This window comes from Diadema antillarum, unplaced genomic scaffold (genome assembly GCF_040938485.1).
Source record: "Diadema antillarum isolate AM-2024a unplaced genomic scaffold, OU_Dant_1.0 scf00000069, whole genome shotgun sequence".
NCBI lineage: Eukaryota > Metazoa > Echinodermata > Echinoidea > Diadematoida > Diadematidae > Diadema > Diadema antillarum.
This window is the reverse complement of record NW_027270958.1, coordinates 79,855-100,188: the sequence shown is the minus strand read 5'-3', so window position 1 is coordinate 100,188 and position 20,334 is coordinate 79,855. Positions and strand designations below refer to the sequence as shown.

The 20,334-nt window shown below is 39.0% G+C and overlaps 1 protein-coding gene across 1 annotated transcript; it reads right to left on the bottom strand.

Annotated features, from left to right (window-relative positions):
- Positions 1-1,510: 1,510 nt before the first annotated feature.
- On the bottom strand, positions 1,511-18,503 carry LOC139716720 (NADH-ubiquinone oxidoreductase 75 kDa subunit, mitochondrial-like). Its single transcript, XM_071628250.1, has 18 exons — positions 18,482-18,503; positions 16,260-16,426; positions 14,835-14,942; positions 13,974-14,132; positions 12,959-13,101; positions 12,088-12,151; positions 11,439-11,493; positions 10,633-10,799; positions 9,609-9,758; positions 9,049-9,108; positions 7,939-8,024; positions 7,149-7,344; positions 6,413-6,637; positions 5,386-5,539; positions 4,585-4,696; positions 3,516-3,579; positions 2,657-2,791; positions 1,511-1,949 (listed from the first exon to the last, which is right to left on the bottom strand). Exons 2-18 carry the CDS (start codon positions 16,419-16,421, stop codon positions 1,803-1,805), a joined length of 2,187 nt encoding a protein of 728 aa, XP_071484351.1. The 5' UTR covers positions 16,422-16,426; positions 18,482-18,503; the 3' UTR covers positions 1,511-1,802.
- Between the last annotated feature and the right edge of the window lie 1,831 nt (positions 18,504-20,334).

The following is a 20,334-nucleotide window of genomic DNA, read 5'->3' as shown; positions in this document are numbered from 1 at the left end:
TCCAAAGGTATTTAATCTCTTACATATTCTCATGCCAAAAAAAAAAAAAAAGAAGGGGAGATAGCTTGCAGAAAGATATGAAAAATGAAATGCCAACAAACGACCGACACTCCCAGATTTTATTCACCTCTTGCAGTCAAACAGGACTATGTGTGTGTTAGCTTCTTAGGTATGTTGCAAAAAACAGTAAGCTGTAATAAATTATGACTTAAAGTACAACTGACAAAGTGTGCATTTTGTCTCTGTACATGAGAAAGTTGTGTATTACATTCAAGATTGACATTGGCACCATGAGACAACTTTCATAAAGGGCAAATAGCAAGCAATGATCAATTGTGCGTCAGATAGATGTATGTCAACAAGATGTGACAGACAGATGAACATGAAAAACTAATCCACCTTGGGGTGGATGAGAATCGTCATCTATCCAATATGTGCAGATTCGACACAACAAAATGCTCATTACTGGGAGGGCGCGATGAGCTGACGTACTGATAAGGTTCCCGTCAATGCCACTTTTCTGGTCTGGCTCTGGCTCTGGCAATGCTCGTTGGCAAATCAACGGCAGTTTTTTTTTTTTTTTTTTTTTCAGCTGTCGTGCTCTCCAAAGCCTTATTGTTTGTTGTATGCAAGTATGACAAGCATTTGAACCAAAGGTGAGCTTTAGAACATACACACACACACATACACCTACTGACAGAACTCGATTATCTTGCAGCAATCTGCATTTTGTAGTTGAACAGGGGTTGATGGTGAACAGCAAGGGGCAGTCTCATTTTGTTTTGTTTTGTGGGGTTTTTTGCCAATTACAGTTATACATGTAGATACCTTGCACACAAAAACCAGGATATTTTGTTAAGGATCTAACACGGTAATTCAGTGTCTAAATAAATACCATAAGACTTGCTTGGTTTCAAATATGCAGTGCATATTATTTACCAATTTATTTTGAAGTCACAGAGGACTTGTGTTGGACAAAAATGCAATAGAATAACTCCATAATTATTCACTTTAAAACATCTTTTGTAGCTAATATAATAAGTACATTGTATTGCTTTAAATGGCTCAAGAGGAATTGCATGAGACTTTCTGAGCATTAGCATACAAGTTAACTTGTACATTCCAGTAATGATGACTAGTGGTTTAGAACACACAATCACTTCGTGAGATTTGATAAATCAAGTCAAGATTATTACAGCACAACATAAGTTTGTAATTATTATTTACAATTCAGGGAAGCTCCTACCGGCATTATGTATCTGTCATCACATCACACATGTTTCTCTCTGAAAAGCGTTGACTCTTTCAGACTTGCAGAAAGGGTAGGACGTCCGTATCAAATGCAGTTTGTAACATATGCAAAATAGTTTGCCATTGTGCTGCATTAAAATTCACTCTTCAATATACAATATCATTTACAGTGCCCGACCCACATTTCAAAACTCTTGTGGTAGTGCATTATACACATGCTCTATGCATCACTGTGTAGTGGTGACTGATAGAAATTGCCACTGTGCATCACTGCACTGGGTGTCAAGCTTTATAGATCAGACAGTTGAGATCAAGGCTGGTAGCTGCTTAACCTTAGGTCTGCAAAGACAATATTTGCGCATGTTGGCCCTATCAGAATTGAAGCTGGAGGAAAGCATTGACTTTAAAGGTGGCAAGAGTCGACCACATGATTTCCCCTTTAGCTATACCAGTTACAACTTTCTGAAGCGAACTTCTCCAAATGATGAATTTCGGTTTTGCCAATGTGGGTGGGGCACTCCATGCTTCTGGGGCAAAACGCTGCCCTTCGGCTATTTCTTCTGCGATGCTTGTGTTGCGGCCTGGACACACTTAGCCATGGTCTGGGATGCCCGGCTGATGGCGTCTGTCATGTAGAAGTCTTGTAGGGCTGTCTGCCGGACTTGGAGGGGAGCATCGGACAGCTTGGCACTGACCGTCTGTGGATGGTGACACAACGTAAAGTGTAAAATAAAAATATTCAACCTCACTCTCATGTTTTTGTACCAATCCAATATATAGTATAGGTATACTCACGCTAATATTTAGATACACCATGTTCACAATATCTTGTATCTAAGATTTATGTTCGATTGAATATATTTCAAAACACATGCAACATGAACAGGTACATAAACCTGTAACTCTTCACAGAAGACTTATATGTATCTGAGTATGATGACACAATAAGCATAGTATCATAAGTGGCTGGTCCGTAATAGAATCATCTTTTACAGTCCAAAATAAATCATTGAGCAAATGCATAGTTTGTGTGAAATCATCTGTATTCATACAAGCTGCAAGATTGAGAAGAATGCTTAAAAAATAGAGACAAAGAAATCATAAAATGTAATTCATTTGATTTAACATAGAACTGTTCAGAGATGAAAAAAAGAAAAGAAAGAAAAGAAAGAAAAGAAGATATGATACGGCCCTGGTAACTCATTTCACTAAACCTAGAAGGGTTAAAAAAAAAATAGAGAAAAGGAAACCACAACATGGTTTATGTAATTCATCTGATTTAACATAGAACTCTTTCAAGATGGAAAAAGAAAGAATGAAAAGAAAACATGATACGGCCCTAGTAATTCATTTCACTAAACCTAGAAGGGTTAAGTGATCTGTGAAGTAAATGCTGCTGTCTTACCTTGCCAAGCACTTGGGACTGTTCAAAGAAATTGGCCTCCTCCACATCACCATAGCGTGTCAGGTTTGGAGAGACCTCACTAAGCCTGTCCCTGACTTCCTGGATGTCATCGTATGGAAGCTGCTGACCAGCGACCTGTTAGTAGGGGGAGAAAGATGTTTGGTGTTTGATATCAACTGGTTTATGGATGGAACTTCGATATGATCAGAAGAATACACATTTTTCTACGACAACTTTGAAAACATACACACTTCCCTCTCCTCATACAGTGCACTGCCATTATAATGAACACGGCTATAATGAAATTTCATGACAACACAGTAAAAATTTGATCCCGTAATCATTATCCACATTTCTTTAAATGCTTTGTTTGTTCAGCTATATGAAAACATAGGTGAAAGAACACCGTTGTTCCTCACAACAGGAGTGGCCCGTACCATTCTTCACCCCACACAGACAAGAAAAATGCTTGTCTGCCTGCAACACACAATTTCTGTTTTATCTCTATCTCTTTTGTTGTTCTTGTTTGTTTTGTTTTTTCTACATCTCTCTCTCTCTTTCTCAACACTCTTTCATTCCTGAAGACATCTTAACTGTTGAAATGTGTAAATACACTTGATTTTACATTAGAACACCAGTCATAGAGCATGTTATTCTCGTGAAACGTAACTGGATATCCACAATACCAGTTATGGTGACATGGGATCATCAAATTGTTATTGTAATTGTCATTGCATAGTCCACATTAAAGTTGGTGCAAAGAGCAATGCCAAAGTGTGTACTTACATGAAAAGAACATGCAAACAAACAAAAATAGTCTCTTTGCGCTAGTTATGGCCTGAACTGACCACCTACTCACCTCAGACAGGGCCCTGAGTATCTTCCAGTCTTCACGGGCAAAGCCTGGAGGACTGACCGCTAACCTGGAGGTCAAAAAAGGGGAAAATACTTGTCTAGTTCGCATTCAGTTCTTTAACAATCACATTGCTCTATTCCAATATGTGGTTTGCCACTGGGAAAATCACAAGTCAACTCTTCATAAATTTCATATCTCCCTCAAATCTTATATATATTGTTGACAGTGTTAATTTCTGGAGATAAAGGAAGTGCTGAATCAAAAGGAACATCATAATGTCTGTCACTCAAAAACAGTTATGATCAACTCGGCAATTAAATATCTACTGAAGAGTGCATTTTTGGTGGAGATTCAAAATTTCATTATCACTGGAATGTTCATCAAATCTCCTCACTTTTGTTTACCTTTCATTACAATTGCAAAGGCAACATTTATTAATTTGCTTGTAGAGATGGGTGATTCAAGAAGCACATGTGCCCTTTGATCATGGCTTTTTATAGAAGCTCCAGAGTATCTCGCTCTTACAATGGTGAAATTCTACATTGCTCTCTCATTCACAAATCAGGTTGGAAGTTTTTTCTCCAACACTCACAATGAGGTTGCTTAATAGCTCACAAACAAATTGAAAACATTGATTAAGTCATTCATTCACTCATTCAATCACTCATTCGTTTGTTCGTTTGTTTGTTTGTCCGTCCGTCTGTCCGTTCATTCATTCATTCATTCATTCATTCATTCATTCATTCATTCATTCATTCATTCATTCATTCATTCATTCATTCATTCATTCATTCATTCATTCATTCATTCATTCATTCATTCATTCATTCATTCATTCATTCATTCATTCATTCATTCATTCATTCATTCATTCATTCAATTTGCCTTACTTTCACAGGTTGGCTCCATCAGTTAGTTGAAGACTGTTGTTCACGGAGGCCCTTGCATGAACAATATACAATAATTATAGGGTGTCCCAAATTTCGAGTGTTCATATATATGAGTCTGCATATCAACCCCCTATTACAACATAAGTTCTGGCAGCTCAAAATATGTTGACTGTGTTACTAACCTGGTTTGCTGTGCCCGGCCCTCTGTGTTGATATAAGTGGCAGTCTTCTCTGTGTAGGCTGCCCCTGGAAGGACCACATCGGCCATGGTGGCTCCTGCATCGCCATGGTGACCTGACAAGCACGAGGAGACAAGTTAATGTTATTTCTAAATAGAATATTAATTCTAGCCTCTCGCACAACTGAACATTCATAGTGATATGTTACAGTTTCTGTTTTTAACATCTGCACATATGTGATTGTTTTTTAAAAGAAAGGAAAAATAAAATCAAAATAAAAAGAGCATTTCTTCAAATTGTAATATGTTTACTATACCAGAGAAGTTTACTTAACCTTCAGTTTTAAGTGCTGAACAATATGGTTCAATGTCCTCTATTCTGACAAGTGCTACATTCCAAATGGAGAAAGAATGTGTCAGAACTTCAACCCGTTTAGGACAGGCTGATTTTGCTATAACACGCATTTCCCATAGGCACCTGTCCGAGTATACTCTGGGCTCTTCTTCAACATGTTAAGATTCTACAACATGTCTAACTATGTCAGGACTCACCACTGCTCACTTAAAGAAACAAAAGTCATTAGATAAACCGTATTTCAGATCCTAGGTCAGGATGAATGCCTTAACATCATCATATAAGCTCTTGAGGAGTTCACCTGCAATTTAGGGTGATGTCACCTTTGCTTTAAGCAGGCATTTGCAGTAAGCATTCTGGCTACACAAACCTAGTCCCATCCCTATCATTTGGTGACTGTATAATGCTAACAACAAGAGGTACGCAAAGGACACATTGATGTGGACTGACCTTGGTAGACAATAAAGCAGTCCTTGGGAAGGTCGGCCCTTGTGATTGTTCCCTCGTCAGCTCCAAGCAGGAACAGGACCTTGGGCTTGTTCTCGCGGATGTAGTCCACACCAGGCCTGTAGCCCAGGTCCAGAGCAGCTACTTGGCTGGCAACCTAGCATACAATGTAGCAGTCATGCAGTGGTTTACACTGAGGAAATGTCTTCATGTGATCAATTTGTGCATGCCAATTTGAGTAAGATTGATCGCAACTTCAAACATCTCAATTTGATCAAAATTTGCTCAAACTTTTCACTACCCTGTCCCTCTCATCTTTCTGCTTCTATTCACACAAACTAATTTTCAAGGCGGATTTCCCCTTTATGCATGAAGATAAGTCAAGCACAGTACTTCATCTATTTCAACTAACAGAATATGAGAACTTTCTGGTTTCGATCAGAATCATCAACCTCAATAACTTTCACATAATGGAGAAAGTGTTTCTAAAGTCTTAGAAAATGTACAGCACTCACAGCCTGACAATACAGTTAGGCCAATGGTGATGAATAAAGCAAATCCTAGCTCACTCTGTTTCTTGTTTTGATAATACTTCATCTTATTTTGAAAGGAACATTGCCATCTAAAATTTCATTCAAACATACAGCTACATAAAAGACTGCATAAGGCTTCAAATTACAGAGTCCACAATAGAAAGTTAAAGGGATGGTATAGTTTTGGTTGAGATGGGGATTCAGCTTTCAACTTTTGCACGATAATTAAAAACCGCTTACCAGTATATCAAAGAGCATACAATTCTATGAGGAATCAAAAGTTTATAATGATGAAAACTGGAGTACAACAAAGTGGTCCTAATAAAAGCTGGTTTCACCTCATGTAGGAGACATTTATATGTTTGTATAGTTGTAAAGTAAATTATATGTATGTGTGTGTATAAGTGCATATATACATATGTTTTTCTTCCCTTCATGTGGGTCATAATCATTACCCATAGTGGATCTATCAGTAAGAAAGAGCAAAGTGATCTCACCCTGTGCAAAACATTAAGAACCTTCCAGTTCTCGGGGGCACTACTGCTGACCCTGGCGCTGTGAGCGAGGGAAGACACGGCGGCATGGATGGCCGCTCCGTCCTCTCGCTGGAGGGCACCGCTCCCGACCACGATCATGGGGTTCTTGGCTGCCTTGAGGGTCTTGGAGAACGGGTGGGAGCCGTTGGCCAGCTGCTCCAGGACTGCCACGGATTCACCCACATGCTGTACAGGAATGATCGGTGGAAAAGATTGAGAAAAGAGGGGACCAACTGACTAAGATGTAAACTTGATGATGATGATGATGATGATGGTGATGATGATGATGGTGATGATGGTGAAGATGGTGATGATGGTGATGACGATGATGATGATGATGATGAAGATGATGATCATGATGATGATATTAGTAAAAATGATAATACGAACAATAACAATACCACTACTTCTATAAACAGTAATGGTAATACTAAGTATCATATATTAACATTTATGATGGTTATGATTATAAAACTGGAGGTAAATTAACAAACATGATCCTACATGGCAAAGAGAATGTAGGTCACGGTGACAATGATACAGAAAGAGTTACAGAAAACATGAGAGGAGAAATCAGCAGAACCTACTATTCAAGAAATACTCATACACCAGTTTACCAAAGACACTGTATTGAATCGAAGGGCTTCGATAGTCAAGATAAAACTTTCTTTGGAGACAAGAACCAAGGTGATCATACCTGGTAGTCATATGTGAGGTCCACCTTGGGGCCCACCATCGCCACCTGGAGGTCGTTGTGGATCCAGCTCTTGCGGATGCGGGCGTTGAAGAGCGGGGCCTCGTACCGAGGATTGGTCCCGACCAATAGGACCAGGTCTGCCTCCTCCACTCCTGCAATGCTGGTGTTCAGCAGGTAGTTGGAGCGCAGGTCAGTTCTGGATTGGGAGCAATTCACATACAGATACCAGGAATTCAAATACAGATACCAGCACTCAATGCAGTCTAGCCATTTAAAGTGCCTCCATTTGGTAAGTTCTCTTGAACTATCTTTCATTACCAATTCTGACAAATCCAATGTTCTTCTTGATTCATCATTATAAGTTAACAGGAATATGGTACTTCTGTTCTAGCTGCCTCATCCCTTAGAAAGAGCAAGTATTTTGCTGGTTAAAGATTACGCATCAGTCGTGCGGAGGTTGAGAACGCATTCCACTCAAGGAAGAGCAATTCTTGATTATAAGTACAATACAAAGTTGTACATCATTTTCAACATCAAGTTGCACATTATTTTCAACATCAAGTTGCACATTATCTTCAACATCAAGTTGCACATTATTTTCATCATCAAGTTGTACATTGCGGTCATGATATTTATCATAGGGGATGTCTGTTTCCAGGTGAAAGCATCATGATTACTGCAACTAATTGACAAACTGCCCTACATCGACATAAATGTCATGATCAATGATGATCAATGGTCATGATCATGATCATGATCATTGATGATGATGATCATAGATGGAACTGACCCTGCTGCATCCATGGGGAAAGTTTCTTCTGTGCAAAGACCCTCAGACCCAAGTCTGTTGAGTAGATCCTTGAGAGCAACTAGAGCCTGAAGGGGATAAACAATAGCAGTCATATAAATGCTGCTTGCATGATTGTATTTGATATATTTTTTTCACACATCTTGTTCATTGGTAAGCATTCACATTTCTGACATTAAAAATCGAATGATACATGTATTCAACAAGCAGTCACCCATACTTTCTAAGCTAAAAATAATATACTGTTAAAGGAAACCAAAACCCAAATAAAAATGTGGATCGAGTGAAAGCATCAATATTAATACAACACATCAGTGAAAGTGCTCTTTCTCTTTCAGTATGCCAGAAAAATGAAAATACGTTGATTTTCTTTTTAATCTGTCCACAATGACGTCATAAACAGTAGTCTCTTTATCCGCTGATGACGGCACCAAATTCATTACTTCTGAATTGTCTAATTTTCTTCAAACTTTCCCTGATGAGTTCCACTAATATTGTTGCTTTCACTCAACCCACATTCATATTTGGGTTTAAGGTTTCCTTTTATTGCTGATGAGGGTCACTCAACAAGAAAGGTCTATCAACTCAATGTAACAAACCTGATTAATGGTAGCTGTGTATACTTTTCTTCCTGAAGCTGTCAACTTTTACAGATTTCGAGACATGCTTCATGGTACTAAATTTTCATGATCCATACAATCAACATGTCAGAGTTTATCCTTTCAAGAATCAATCCAATTTAATCATCCATTCTTAGCATTTTTCTTGAAGATACAAAATTTCACTTAGCTGGTTTATCCTAGACCAATAACACACACCAAGCACCTGCTCAGTCAAATTTTCTACTGCAATTCATGACAGTACATCTATTTGATTGAATTTCCTATTTTGGCTCTGGAGGCATTATGCTTTTACTTTCACCTCCACCACATGGAAAATCTCTATGGTCATACAAATGAATAACACTGCCACAGCATATTCATAAACTATTAACTGGGGACTGCTACTCATAGAATCATTAATAGCATGTTTTCTAACTTTCAACAACACTGTTATTTTTTTTATTTCTTCTATTGGTCCTTTTGTCCTTACCTCAGCATCCACCTGGCCACCAGCAATGGCTGCAACCTGACTCCCATCAACCCCAGTGAGCTGAAAGAAAATGAATATGAATTGGTACCTTTCATAATTGCAAACATATCAACCTAATGACAATTTTGTGCCAAAACACTGCAAATAAAACATTTAGGTGGTGCGGAGTGCATATCAAGGAGATAACTGTACTGCACTGTCAGGGACGAAAGACATGTTACTTTGTAATTAGGGTATTTACTACAAAACTGTTCACATCTCACAGCGATTTAACAGACTTAAGCAATGCAAATGGATGTTGACTTGTGTTGATTTATGACACCCTGATCATCACCTATATGGCAAAACGAATATAGTCTTAGCCGTCACCCAACAAATATCTTGTTATCACAGCATTATTCCACACATTTCTTAGGCATACGTGTACATTTGGGAGCGAAATTTGTCGATTCTGCAGGTGTACAAGAAGTATGTTCTACCATATAACATGCATTTGCATTGCAGTGCTGCCAACATTTTGGCATTGCACAGGCCATTTGACCAAGGATGAAAGGTCTTACCTCAGACGCCACCCTGGTGAGCGCTTCCTCCCAGTCAGTTGGGGTGAGGTTGCCCTCCTCATTCTTCACCATGGGAACGGTCAGTCTCTGCCGCTTGAGGCCGTCGTAGGCGAACCTGCTCTTGTCCGACAGCCACTCCTCGTTGATGTCCTGGAGATGGCGAAAATTGGAATACAATGGAGGTCTCTTTTACTGTATACGCCATATATTTAGCAAGTCTAAATTTTTGTGAATCAGACTTTCCGATGATTTCACAAGTGGTTAAATTCGCAATCGTGGAGTACAGTACTGAATGGAGAAATGTATATGTGCACGTCACATTCATATCAGGATGTGAGTCAATAATTTTGTGTGTCTTTAAATTCGCGAATAGCATCTGACTCTCGAAATTCACGAAAATAAAAACCTCCCAACACACACACACACACACACACACACACACACACACACACACACTCTCTCTTTTGGCATAATTAGAGACATACAGATACGCCTGTTTGTAAAGACCACCCGAGGGAGGCAGAAGAGGTTTCCTTGTGTAGGTGGCCTTTCTAGACAGGTTAATGAACATGGACTGTGCTCTAAAGAGAAAGCAAATTTTTGGTGGTCTTACTGGACAGTTGGTCCTTATAGACAAGTGGTTACAAAAGCAGGCTTGACTGTATATCATATCATTTTACAGATATTTATTGGTTCATGAAAACATATCATGTACCTTCATCCTACTTCCGTTTAGCTTTACAATTGTGAGGTGATAACATCATCAGCTCACTGATTTGAATATATTCATATCAACTGTTTTGGGATCTGTTTTGTGAAATTAGCTAATCTTTAAAATTTCAGTACTTCGTTATCTTTATTCCCATTCTTTCATTTTAGTGCTTGCTGATTGTCTTTTATTGAAATCAAGATATTTCTGGTCAAGAATTCTCCTTAAATTTCAATGATGTTTTGAGACAGTGAGGTCCTGACATGATTATGATTTAGTTGAGAAGAAATAAACTGATGAACTGAACCAACTTACCTCATTCATCCGTGGCAGAATTCTCATGACCTCTCCCGACCTTGTGCTAACCACGATGTTGCTTCCCACAGCGTCCATCACATCCACTGAGTCGATCTTGCGCGTCTCCCACGGACGAGCGGTGAAGGCGTACGGCTTTGACGTCAGCGCTCCCACGGGACATAGATCTGAGGCACGAGACATTTGAAACCTTATCTTTGTTCATTCAGTTACACATCTATGCTTCTGTTTAATTTTTTCTTCTATTCAATTCAACCTATCCACATCAAGTAGCCATTCAGTAGTTTCTGCAGGTAATTTATGAGACTATGGCTCCAAAACAATTATACATGTCACACTGTAAATACTCAACTGTTATGTCACAAACACATGAAATACAGCTAAACCTGTCTCTAGTGGCCATCCAAGGGAGACAAAAAGGTGGCCACAATAGACAGGGTCTTTAACATGGCTTTTCTCTCAGAGTGATTTTTTTCTTTAGTGGATGTATATGGCAGGTGGCTGCTATAAACGGGTGGCCGCTTAGGCATATTTGACTACTACGTATATTAAGGCTCCATGTTCAGCACCACGTGATATACTTAACAGAACAACAAATTGCAAAGCAGCATTTTCTAGGGAAGATATATCTTGTATCAATGTTATAATCCTGAAAGTTCACAACATACCCATGTGTCACAAGTGTAACCACCATACTCTCTTCACAACATATTCTATCTGTACATGAACTCTAATAATTTGAAAGTGTTTGGAAGAGGAGACACAGGTGGGCACAATGGAAAGCACAGAAATCAAACATATCTTACCGATGACATTTCCTGATAGCTCAGAGGCAAACATCTTTTCAATGTATGTTCCAACCTATTGAAAAAGACAATACATTGCAAAGCACAATATCAAAGAAACACTGCAAAATTATCGAATCGATGTGCTGCATACTGTCTTGAATGTTAGAATCTTTTCTTCTAAAAAGGGGAAAATACTCATTTCTCACTCCGTAACTATGGTTTGCGGTCTAAAGTCAACCACCCCTGAAATTGGCTAACAAGTATAAATTTGTGAAATACTATAATCACAAAACATATAATAAAGCATAGACAACACACAAGCAGTATCTATGTATCTCCTTTTTTCTCTTCATTATGTTTCTATATGATTTCAGCAATTTGAAGATTTTAATTGCAAAGCAGATTAAGAGCCATTTCCTAACATTTTTAAGTCCATCGTCAGATAGAGCAAAATAAAACATTTCCAGTGATACCTCACTTGTTGCATTGTATAACAAGGAATATTATTAAGATTTATTATTCAAAACATTCCATCTTTTCTTGTCATTTTCTTTGTCTTGTAGCAATATTAACTGCAAATATCTAAAATTTACAAAAATGGAGTGAACTCATTTTGTGATCCACCTCTTCATCTGTTTCAATGATTTTTTCTTCTCACAACCAGTACCTGCATATCACCTCCCCTTCCTGTGGTTCCAAGATCATCAACACCAGCAACCTCACTGGCAAATCTTTAGGGACAAAAATAACATGAAGGAGTAAGAAATCATTGTTGTTGTGATGTTAACAAACTCCACATGTACAAGTCTGTTATGAAACTTGATATGATGGATCCAGAATCAAAACGATAATAACATAAATAAGCAGTGGATCATTAGGATGCTGATGACGAACTCCACAAATAAGTCTGTTACAAAAGTTGAGTATGGCACAAGAATGCGACCATGATGGAGCCATGATCAAATGACATGTAAGGAACCAAACATGCAAAGTAGCCACAGTGTTCTGGGTACGCTACTCAAAAAGCTTGTATCTATTCAAAACTTATTTGGGGCTTACTTAGGGGAGTATACAAGAGTACTGGTGAGTGGGGTATGCATGTTAACCCGTTGATGGTTTGATTTTGCTGCAAAACACATTTTCCATAGACACTTGCCCGAGTATACTCGGGACTCGTCCTCAACAGGTTAAAGCAAAGTACTGTATTTGTTGTAACAAAAATTGCATTGAGTTGGAGGGGAAAAAAGACTGATAGATTTCACACGTCCATAGTTCTGAACTACTTAGTTTTTCACTAATTTCCTCTGGGAAGATGGCAGCGACATCAAAACTCATGGTAACAAAATGGCAATCCAGAAAAGTGATAAATGTACACATCTACTTTTAATTCATACATTGAGTGAGGCTCATTGATTAATTTCATGATATGAGATGCTGGTTAAAAAGCAAACAAAACAAAACATGGATTACTCTGGAAACACAGTGATAGTGTCCTGTAAAATCTCACCAAGAATCACAGAAGAGCAATGTTTTCTCACCTGATGCAGCGAGTGCAATGAATACACCTTGTCATGATGGTCTTGATTAGGGGGCCCACATTCTTGTCCTCTACAGCCCGCTTCCCGGAAAACTGGTTGTCAACAAACCGACTCCTGTCGCTACCAAATGCCAGGGATTGGTCCTGTTGGCAATACAAGGAAAAGCGGAGATGACTTTTGATATCTTATACAAGCATGTTGATGAATGTGCTGGTGGTCTGCAGACAAACAATACTCTGCAGCATGCTATTTATGACACAAACATTTTATAATCACTAGGTGTAGGTTTTAGCAAATTCTAGCTATCCATGTCAACTCAAAATTTGCATAGTAATTCATATACCATTTCAGAAATATTCTCTCCACTTTCTATGAAGTCCTTGATAATCAAATGTGAGCATAATGTATTGACATATTTTGAGCAGAGGTCTTAAATGATCATCTCCTTCAGGAAGTGTAAAATGAGAATTTAATGCAAAAATGAGTGCACAATACAGACATAGTATGAGATTTATGTTTGTTAACACTTGTAATCGTTTACATGATTTAAGTTTTCTCTTGATCTGTGTCCCTTTGCTCCCAGTTTAACAAGTCTACTGCAGTTCTTCCAACAGTTGTCATTTAAAATGTGTATGTACATGTACCCCACTACACATACTTTTGCCTTCTCAAGTGTCTTTTCATTGTCCTTACTAGTTTTCACATTGCTTTAACATGATCATCTTTAGCTGCAAATTTTGGGATGGGCCTTCAGAATTCAAGACATATGGTCGTGCAATGTCTTTTGTCAAAATGTTAAAGTACTTTTCCTGTATCATTCCTACATGTATGTTTTATAGAATGTACTGTTCTACAATTCTTCATGATAATGTTTGATCGGATGTGTATAAAAAATAAAAAAAACTAATAAAATGCAATGAAATGAAACACACACACACACACACACACACACACACACACACACACACACACACACACACACCTTCCTTAATGGCAAGTAATGAGGAGAGTGTACCTGAAGGTCACATTCCCCTCCCTGGTCACAGATGGGGCAGTCCAGTGGGTGGTTGACCAGGAGAAACTCCATGACTCCTTCCCGCGCCTTCCTCGTCATCTCAGAATTGGTCTTGATTCGCCATCCCTTCATGACAGGCATTGCACAGGCTGCAACAGGCTGCACATACACAGACACAAATGAAAGGCACCTTTAACCTATCACTTATAACCAAACTGTGAGATTCAGAGTTTATGGCATCTTCATTCATCTCTAAGATTACTGGCAACTTCATTTTTAATGACACCTGGAGAAGAGGCTAAGTACACACTTCATGGTTTTTATATCTCCTTATTAATGTTTGCTCTGTCTTCACTCCTGAATATGAGATTTATCAAGCAACAGCTGGATACTGACAAAACTGGGAGTACATCAGGTATAACCTCTTGCCTGTGAAGTGTCTTTGTGGTTTCCTCTGTTTTCACGACAAATTACATGAATTCATTTACAGCAACAAATACCTTCTGAACATTTTTTTTTGCACTCTAACTTTTTCTTTGCCTAGAGGATGGTTTTATATCCATACAGTGTATAACATGGGTGCATCTGAGCTGACAGAATGGAGTGATTCTGATGTATAAAACTGTGCACTACAATCATATCTTGCTTGGCAAAGACAATTATTACTAACATGCACAATTACATCACAACACATCATCACCTCTGCATTCCATACCAGACTGCTTTATAGTGTTATCTTTCCTTCCAAAGAGATCGACTGAAAGGTATCCGATGTAATACATAAACCTGTTTCAGTGGGATCGACTTAATGGTGTGCATCATAAGTCTTATCTCATAACTTCTTAGTGAGCATCAACTTACCTTGGCAGATTTCTCTACTTCCACCAAGCACATCCGGCAGTTTCCAGCCACAGATAGCCTCTCATGGTAACAGAACCTTGGAATCTCTACACCTACTTCTGCACATGCCTGTATTGGAAGATGGAGATTTGTGTAAAATTGTAATAGGGAAGAAGACAAACATGTAATTCATCAATGGGAATGGAAAAGTTGTATTTTATATTTGTTTCTAAATTATATCTATGATGAAAATATGTGACTTGAACGCTAGAAATAGCTTTACAACCCACAAAGGAAAAGTATTCACATACCCTTCTTGACATTAATCTCATTACCTGAATTAATATGAAAACAGCATCATAAGGCCCCCCCCAAAAAAAAAAAAAATGGCTTGTCTGCCCTTCATGCCAAACGAAAATCACGGAAATTTCGGGTAGGTTTTTTTTTTTTTTGCTCTTTCAAGTTTATTTTTTTCCACAAATTTTATCTTCTGCAAATTTGTGAACGGTTTTAAACCCAAAATTATCCATTTTAAACTAAAGAAAGAATGAAAAAAAAAGTCTAAAAATGTTTTTTCATCTCATCGACCCGTCGTAATCGTGTTCGGGCCGCGCGGGGCCGCAGGCTACGTTTAATAGCATGCATTGCATGCTAGCTACCTTTTCGGCTCACGTGCATAGGTAGTGCGGTAGCATGCATTGCATGCTAGCTACCTTTTTGGCTCACGTGCATAGGTAGTGCGGTAGCTAGCTATACCGGCCGCAGCGCAGGGCAGCGCGACTGCATGCCAAGATGGCTACTTTTGCAGCATCTGTTACCAGCTGTCATGGCACCAAAACTGTTTGGAGTTCAGTTGCCAGCATCTCACTGGAAGGTACTTTTTTTGGAGCTGTTTGCAAAATTTAACAAAAAAAATGAATGTTATAAGTGTTTGTCAGTGCAGTGACACTGAGTGTTTCTGCCTTGCCTATCGGGCCCTGGCAAGACCTACATTTGAATGAATCCCTTGGAGTTTTGAGTGCATTAAACTTGCGCCACATCCTGTACAAAGTTGAACTAGAACTCGAAGTATTGCCACAAGGATGAGTGTACGAGATGCCCTGCCAAAATTACAAAATTACATGCATGGGTAAAGAGGGTATTTAAAAACAAAACAAAACAAAAACAACCTACCGACCCTCTTGGGTTTTGATAATTAAGGGCAAACAAACAATTTTTTTTTTTTTTGGCTTAAGTGTCAGCTAACATTCTGCTTTTGGGAATGTAAGAATGAAATTGTACAAATGTACAATGTATTAGATATATAAGAGATGAAATAGAATGTAAGCCTTAACCCACTGACCACGGTTTGATTTTGCTACAACACGCATTTCCCTTAGATGCTTGCCCGAGTATACTCGGGACTCATCCTCAACGGGTTAATGAGCAGCCATGTTGTATACAAACCTGAAGAACTGTTGTTCCGGGCTCCACGAAGACGCTCTGGTCATCGACAAAAACTTCTATCTTCTCTGCCGCCGGAGATGTCGAGGAGATCAGGCGGGAACTCTGGGGCAGCAAAAGTTGCCGTGTTGCCGACCAGGCCTTCAGAGCTGGTGCTCGCAGCATGATGGCTGAATTTTGGAAGCAAATACATGTAAGCAATAATTATAATGCATCATTTCAGGGTTATCCCTAACCCCGGGACGCTCCGTATACACAGTTACACACTGTGGGAGCGTCCTGAGTCAATAGAGTGCTATATCGGTAAGCTTGAAAAACATACACAGTCTGTCACAGATTTTCGCACCTCCGTAAGTTTCGAATATCACGAGGAAAAAACATACTTTTATAGTATACATAAGATTCTTATCTAATTAATACCCTTCGTTCACCTTGTTCGTGTTCACACTGGTCCAATGATCTTGAAAAAAACGTTTTTTCACGGCCATATACGGGTCCGTAGTCCTAGCTCCCCATCCCATTCACCATTTTCGAAATCAGTATGCAGTACACTGCGCACGTAAATATTCATGTGCTGGCGGAGTCGCGATGCGTTTAGCCTTCTGACAAGGCCTGCGCGCGCGCACCCACCCAGAAAGCAACGCAATATACAGCGAGAGGGTTTGCCAACAGTATGATAAGGCCTTGCCACAAAGCTACAAGACTTGACGGCCAGCGCATGCGCACAAATCTCAAATCCATTGACTGTATAAGATGTAGTTCTCCCGAGTTCCTCTCGACCGAGTCGCATTTAACTCATCAAACCGAGCAGAAAGGGACTATTGCCAGAACCAAAAGTTGAACGCAGTCAGTCTTCAACATTACATCTTCACCTGTAAGTCTTCATATTGCAGAATTTTTGCGATTTCATATTGATTTTTAGGCGCTATACTTCGCCTGTCATGATCATGTCTGCTACAATGCGCAGCCCCAACACTGCGTGTTGGGGCTGGTCGCAGTTAGGTTATCCCAAGCTGAGGAAGTGAGGTAGTCCTAACCTAGGTTAGTGGGGGTATAGCCAGGTGCCCGCACCTCGTCAGGGGCCCGAATACCGTCACCCCGCTTAAAATTGTTTTAAGCGCACTAAACAAAAATTTATGCCCGGGACTGTGTTCAGTATGCTTGAAACTTGGCAGGCCCAAGCAAATTTTGGTGAAAACCGAGCAGTTTTTCGCGAAAATCGGAAATTTTAATCGGAATAGGACCACCACTGTCCCCGCACGCATCTTTTACGTGTATGTCTATGGGAGCATCACGGTCACCTGCACACGTCTTTTACGTGCTTTGTCTATGGGAGCGCGGGTGACGAGTTGCGGGCCCCTTCCTTAGTGCGCAGCTTTTTCGCATCGTTCGCGTTTGACGACGATAGCAGCAAATTTTCGAAATCGATCAGTGAACTTGTGATTCCATTGGAATTTTCAGCATTTTTCCTGTATGTGAGTTGGGTTTCAAAGAATTTCAGTGGCGAAATGTGATTCAAATATGCGTAAACATTAACTATGACGAGGTGCGGGTCACCCAAGTATACATCAAAGGAACTCTTCCCCAAACTACTAGCAGTCAGCAATTTAATACATACAAATGGGTCTCCGCAAAACCAACCAACCAACAAAGAGAACATACCGTATAGGTCTAGGCCTAGACATCTAGGCCTATATACGAAGCTTTCATTATGATCGTATACGGCAAACTTCACACATTTTTGTTCAACTTTTAACGTTATGGTTCCGTTCCGGCATTGCCCAGGCGTGAGTTAGCTAGACAACCACATGTACACGTCTGGACCGACAGCTTCAGCAATCCTGCAGCTACAATTGTAAAGGTTAAATATACCTTAATTCTAACTCAAATCACTGTGTTGAGAGCTGGGTGCATTTACAGATTTAATTTTACTATACTTATAAATTGTGCACAGTGTCAGTGACACAGTGTAACCGGCAGGGTACATATTCGTCAACGTGCAAACGGTACGAACGTTCACAGTGCATAGTGCAGTGAGTGATGCCTGGATCAGTGGATGCGAGACGAGCCCAACACTACATGTAATATTGATAATTCTCTTCTTAAATCTGTATATAGCCTATCAAAGCCACAATTTTTATCCCTCAACTACGAGACAAATCCGTAAAACTAATACGAGCATTTCAACAGTCCGAGAGAATATAATTTTTTAGAGTAAATATTACCTTTTGGCGTTGGCTTCGCCTTCAGGACACTTCTATCTGCGCAGTTGTGGCTTCTGAATCTCCAGTTCAGCGTATACATGCGCTGCGCATTGTACGTACATGTACGTATCACACTGTACTGCACTGTACTCTCACACAAAATCTAGGATTACGGAATACCGGCGAATGACTATGGTATCTTCTAATCCATAAATACCATTCGACCAGTACATTCGACTAGTGTAGCACTGCATTCAAAACAGGCAGGACTGGGAGTTTTAGTGGGAGAACTAGACCCCTATAGTAGGAGTATGATAATGACAACATTAATAAAATGACTGAAGAATTCTACTTCTGTTGAAGACAAAGAGGAATAGGTTGACATACTGGTAATATTGCTTTATCTGACAGCAGAAAAGACAGATAGGTAAACTACACTCCCCACCACTGATTGATATGGACAATCGAATATATTATTATGACGTAGGCCTAATGGGTCAACAAATTTTCAGTATGATTTAAATTACAATAAAAACTAATGATGATAATAATAAGCATGATGATACTCACAATATTGATTGTTATTATCATCATCGCTATGATTATATTACAATCATCATTATCGTTATTATTATTATCATTATCATACAAAATCATCATTATCATCATCATCGTTATAATACCACTCATACAACTCATATATAAAATGATGTTTTTATCTTCTAAAATTTGTGTAGTGACCAATACTGACAAGTGATCTATATCACACTTATATTTTTTGTTGAAACAAAAGAAATAAAAAGAAAAAAATGGGGGAGGGGTGCGTGCGCCCCCTTTAATTTTGTAGACGTGCCCCCTCTTTACGGAATTCCTGGATCCGCCCCTGCGAGAGTGACTAAAGCCATTCAGAATTAATGCTGAGCTGTATAAAATGTAGTGTCGTTGTGGTTACGTATGTACAATAATCATTATATTTGATTATTTATGCAAACAACACAGTCAAGTAGGCATATTCCTTTGTGAATTCTGTGCGGGTGAAAAGTACAATTCCACATACTCTATTCTGGTTAACCTAATATAACGCAAGGGAAATGAATGGTAGAAGTCTTATCAAATCGGATATGAACTTAAAAAACACACAAATATATATATATATATATATATATATATATATATATATATATATATATATATATATATATATATATATATCAAAATAAGGGGGTGCCACATAATACCTCACAACTCTCAAATAGGTTTGTACCCCCTCAAAAAAAGAACCACCCAAAACAGCACAACACTAAAGACGATGCGTATAGATTGTGATCCATAGCAACTTCAAACTATTCATTCCCTTAACAGAATATACTATACAGAATTCGATGCATGTATCAGATACATCTTTATTATGCTTATTGAATATACAAGAAATATAAGTAGGCCTATATAGTGAAGACTTGTGTATGATGGGTCACAACCAGAGGTTTGTTTAGCGATCGATCATTGACCTGTCAATTTGACCATGTGGTTACAATACCGTATGTCCCAAAAAAAAAATTACAACGGGGCCCTACGCAATGATATCTTTAAAAGTATTGTATCAATCTAAATCAAAATTAAGGGGATGAAACTACAACTCATTGCCCACATCTTACAGAAAACCCCATTCGATTTGCTTCAGTGGTCAAAGAGAAATGAGGAATTTTGTAGAGGATGTTGGGAATCTCTTTTGTCCAAGTTCTGTCTATTGTTCACACACAAAATCATCGAAGTGCTAAACTTGGAAGAATCAGACTCATGACATGGTTTACTACAATCCCCATTTCTCTGTGACCGCTCAACCAAATTGAATGGGGATTTCTGCAAAATAGAGC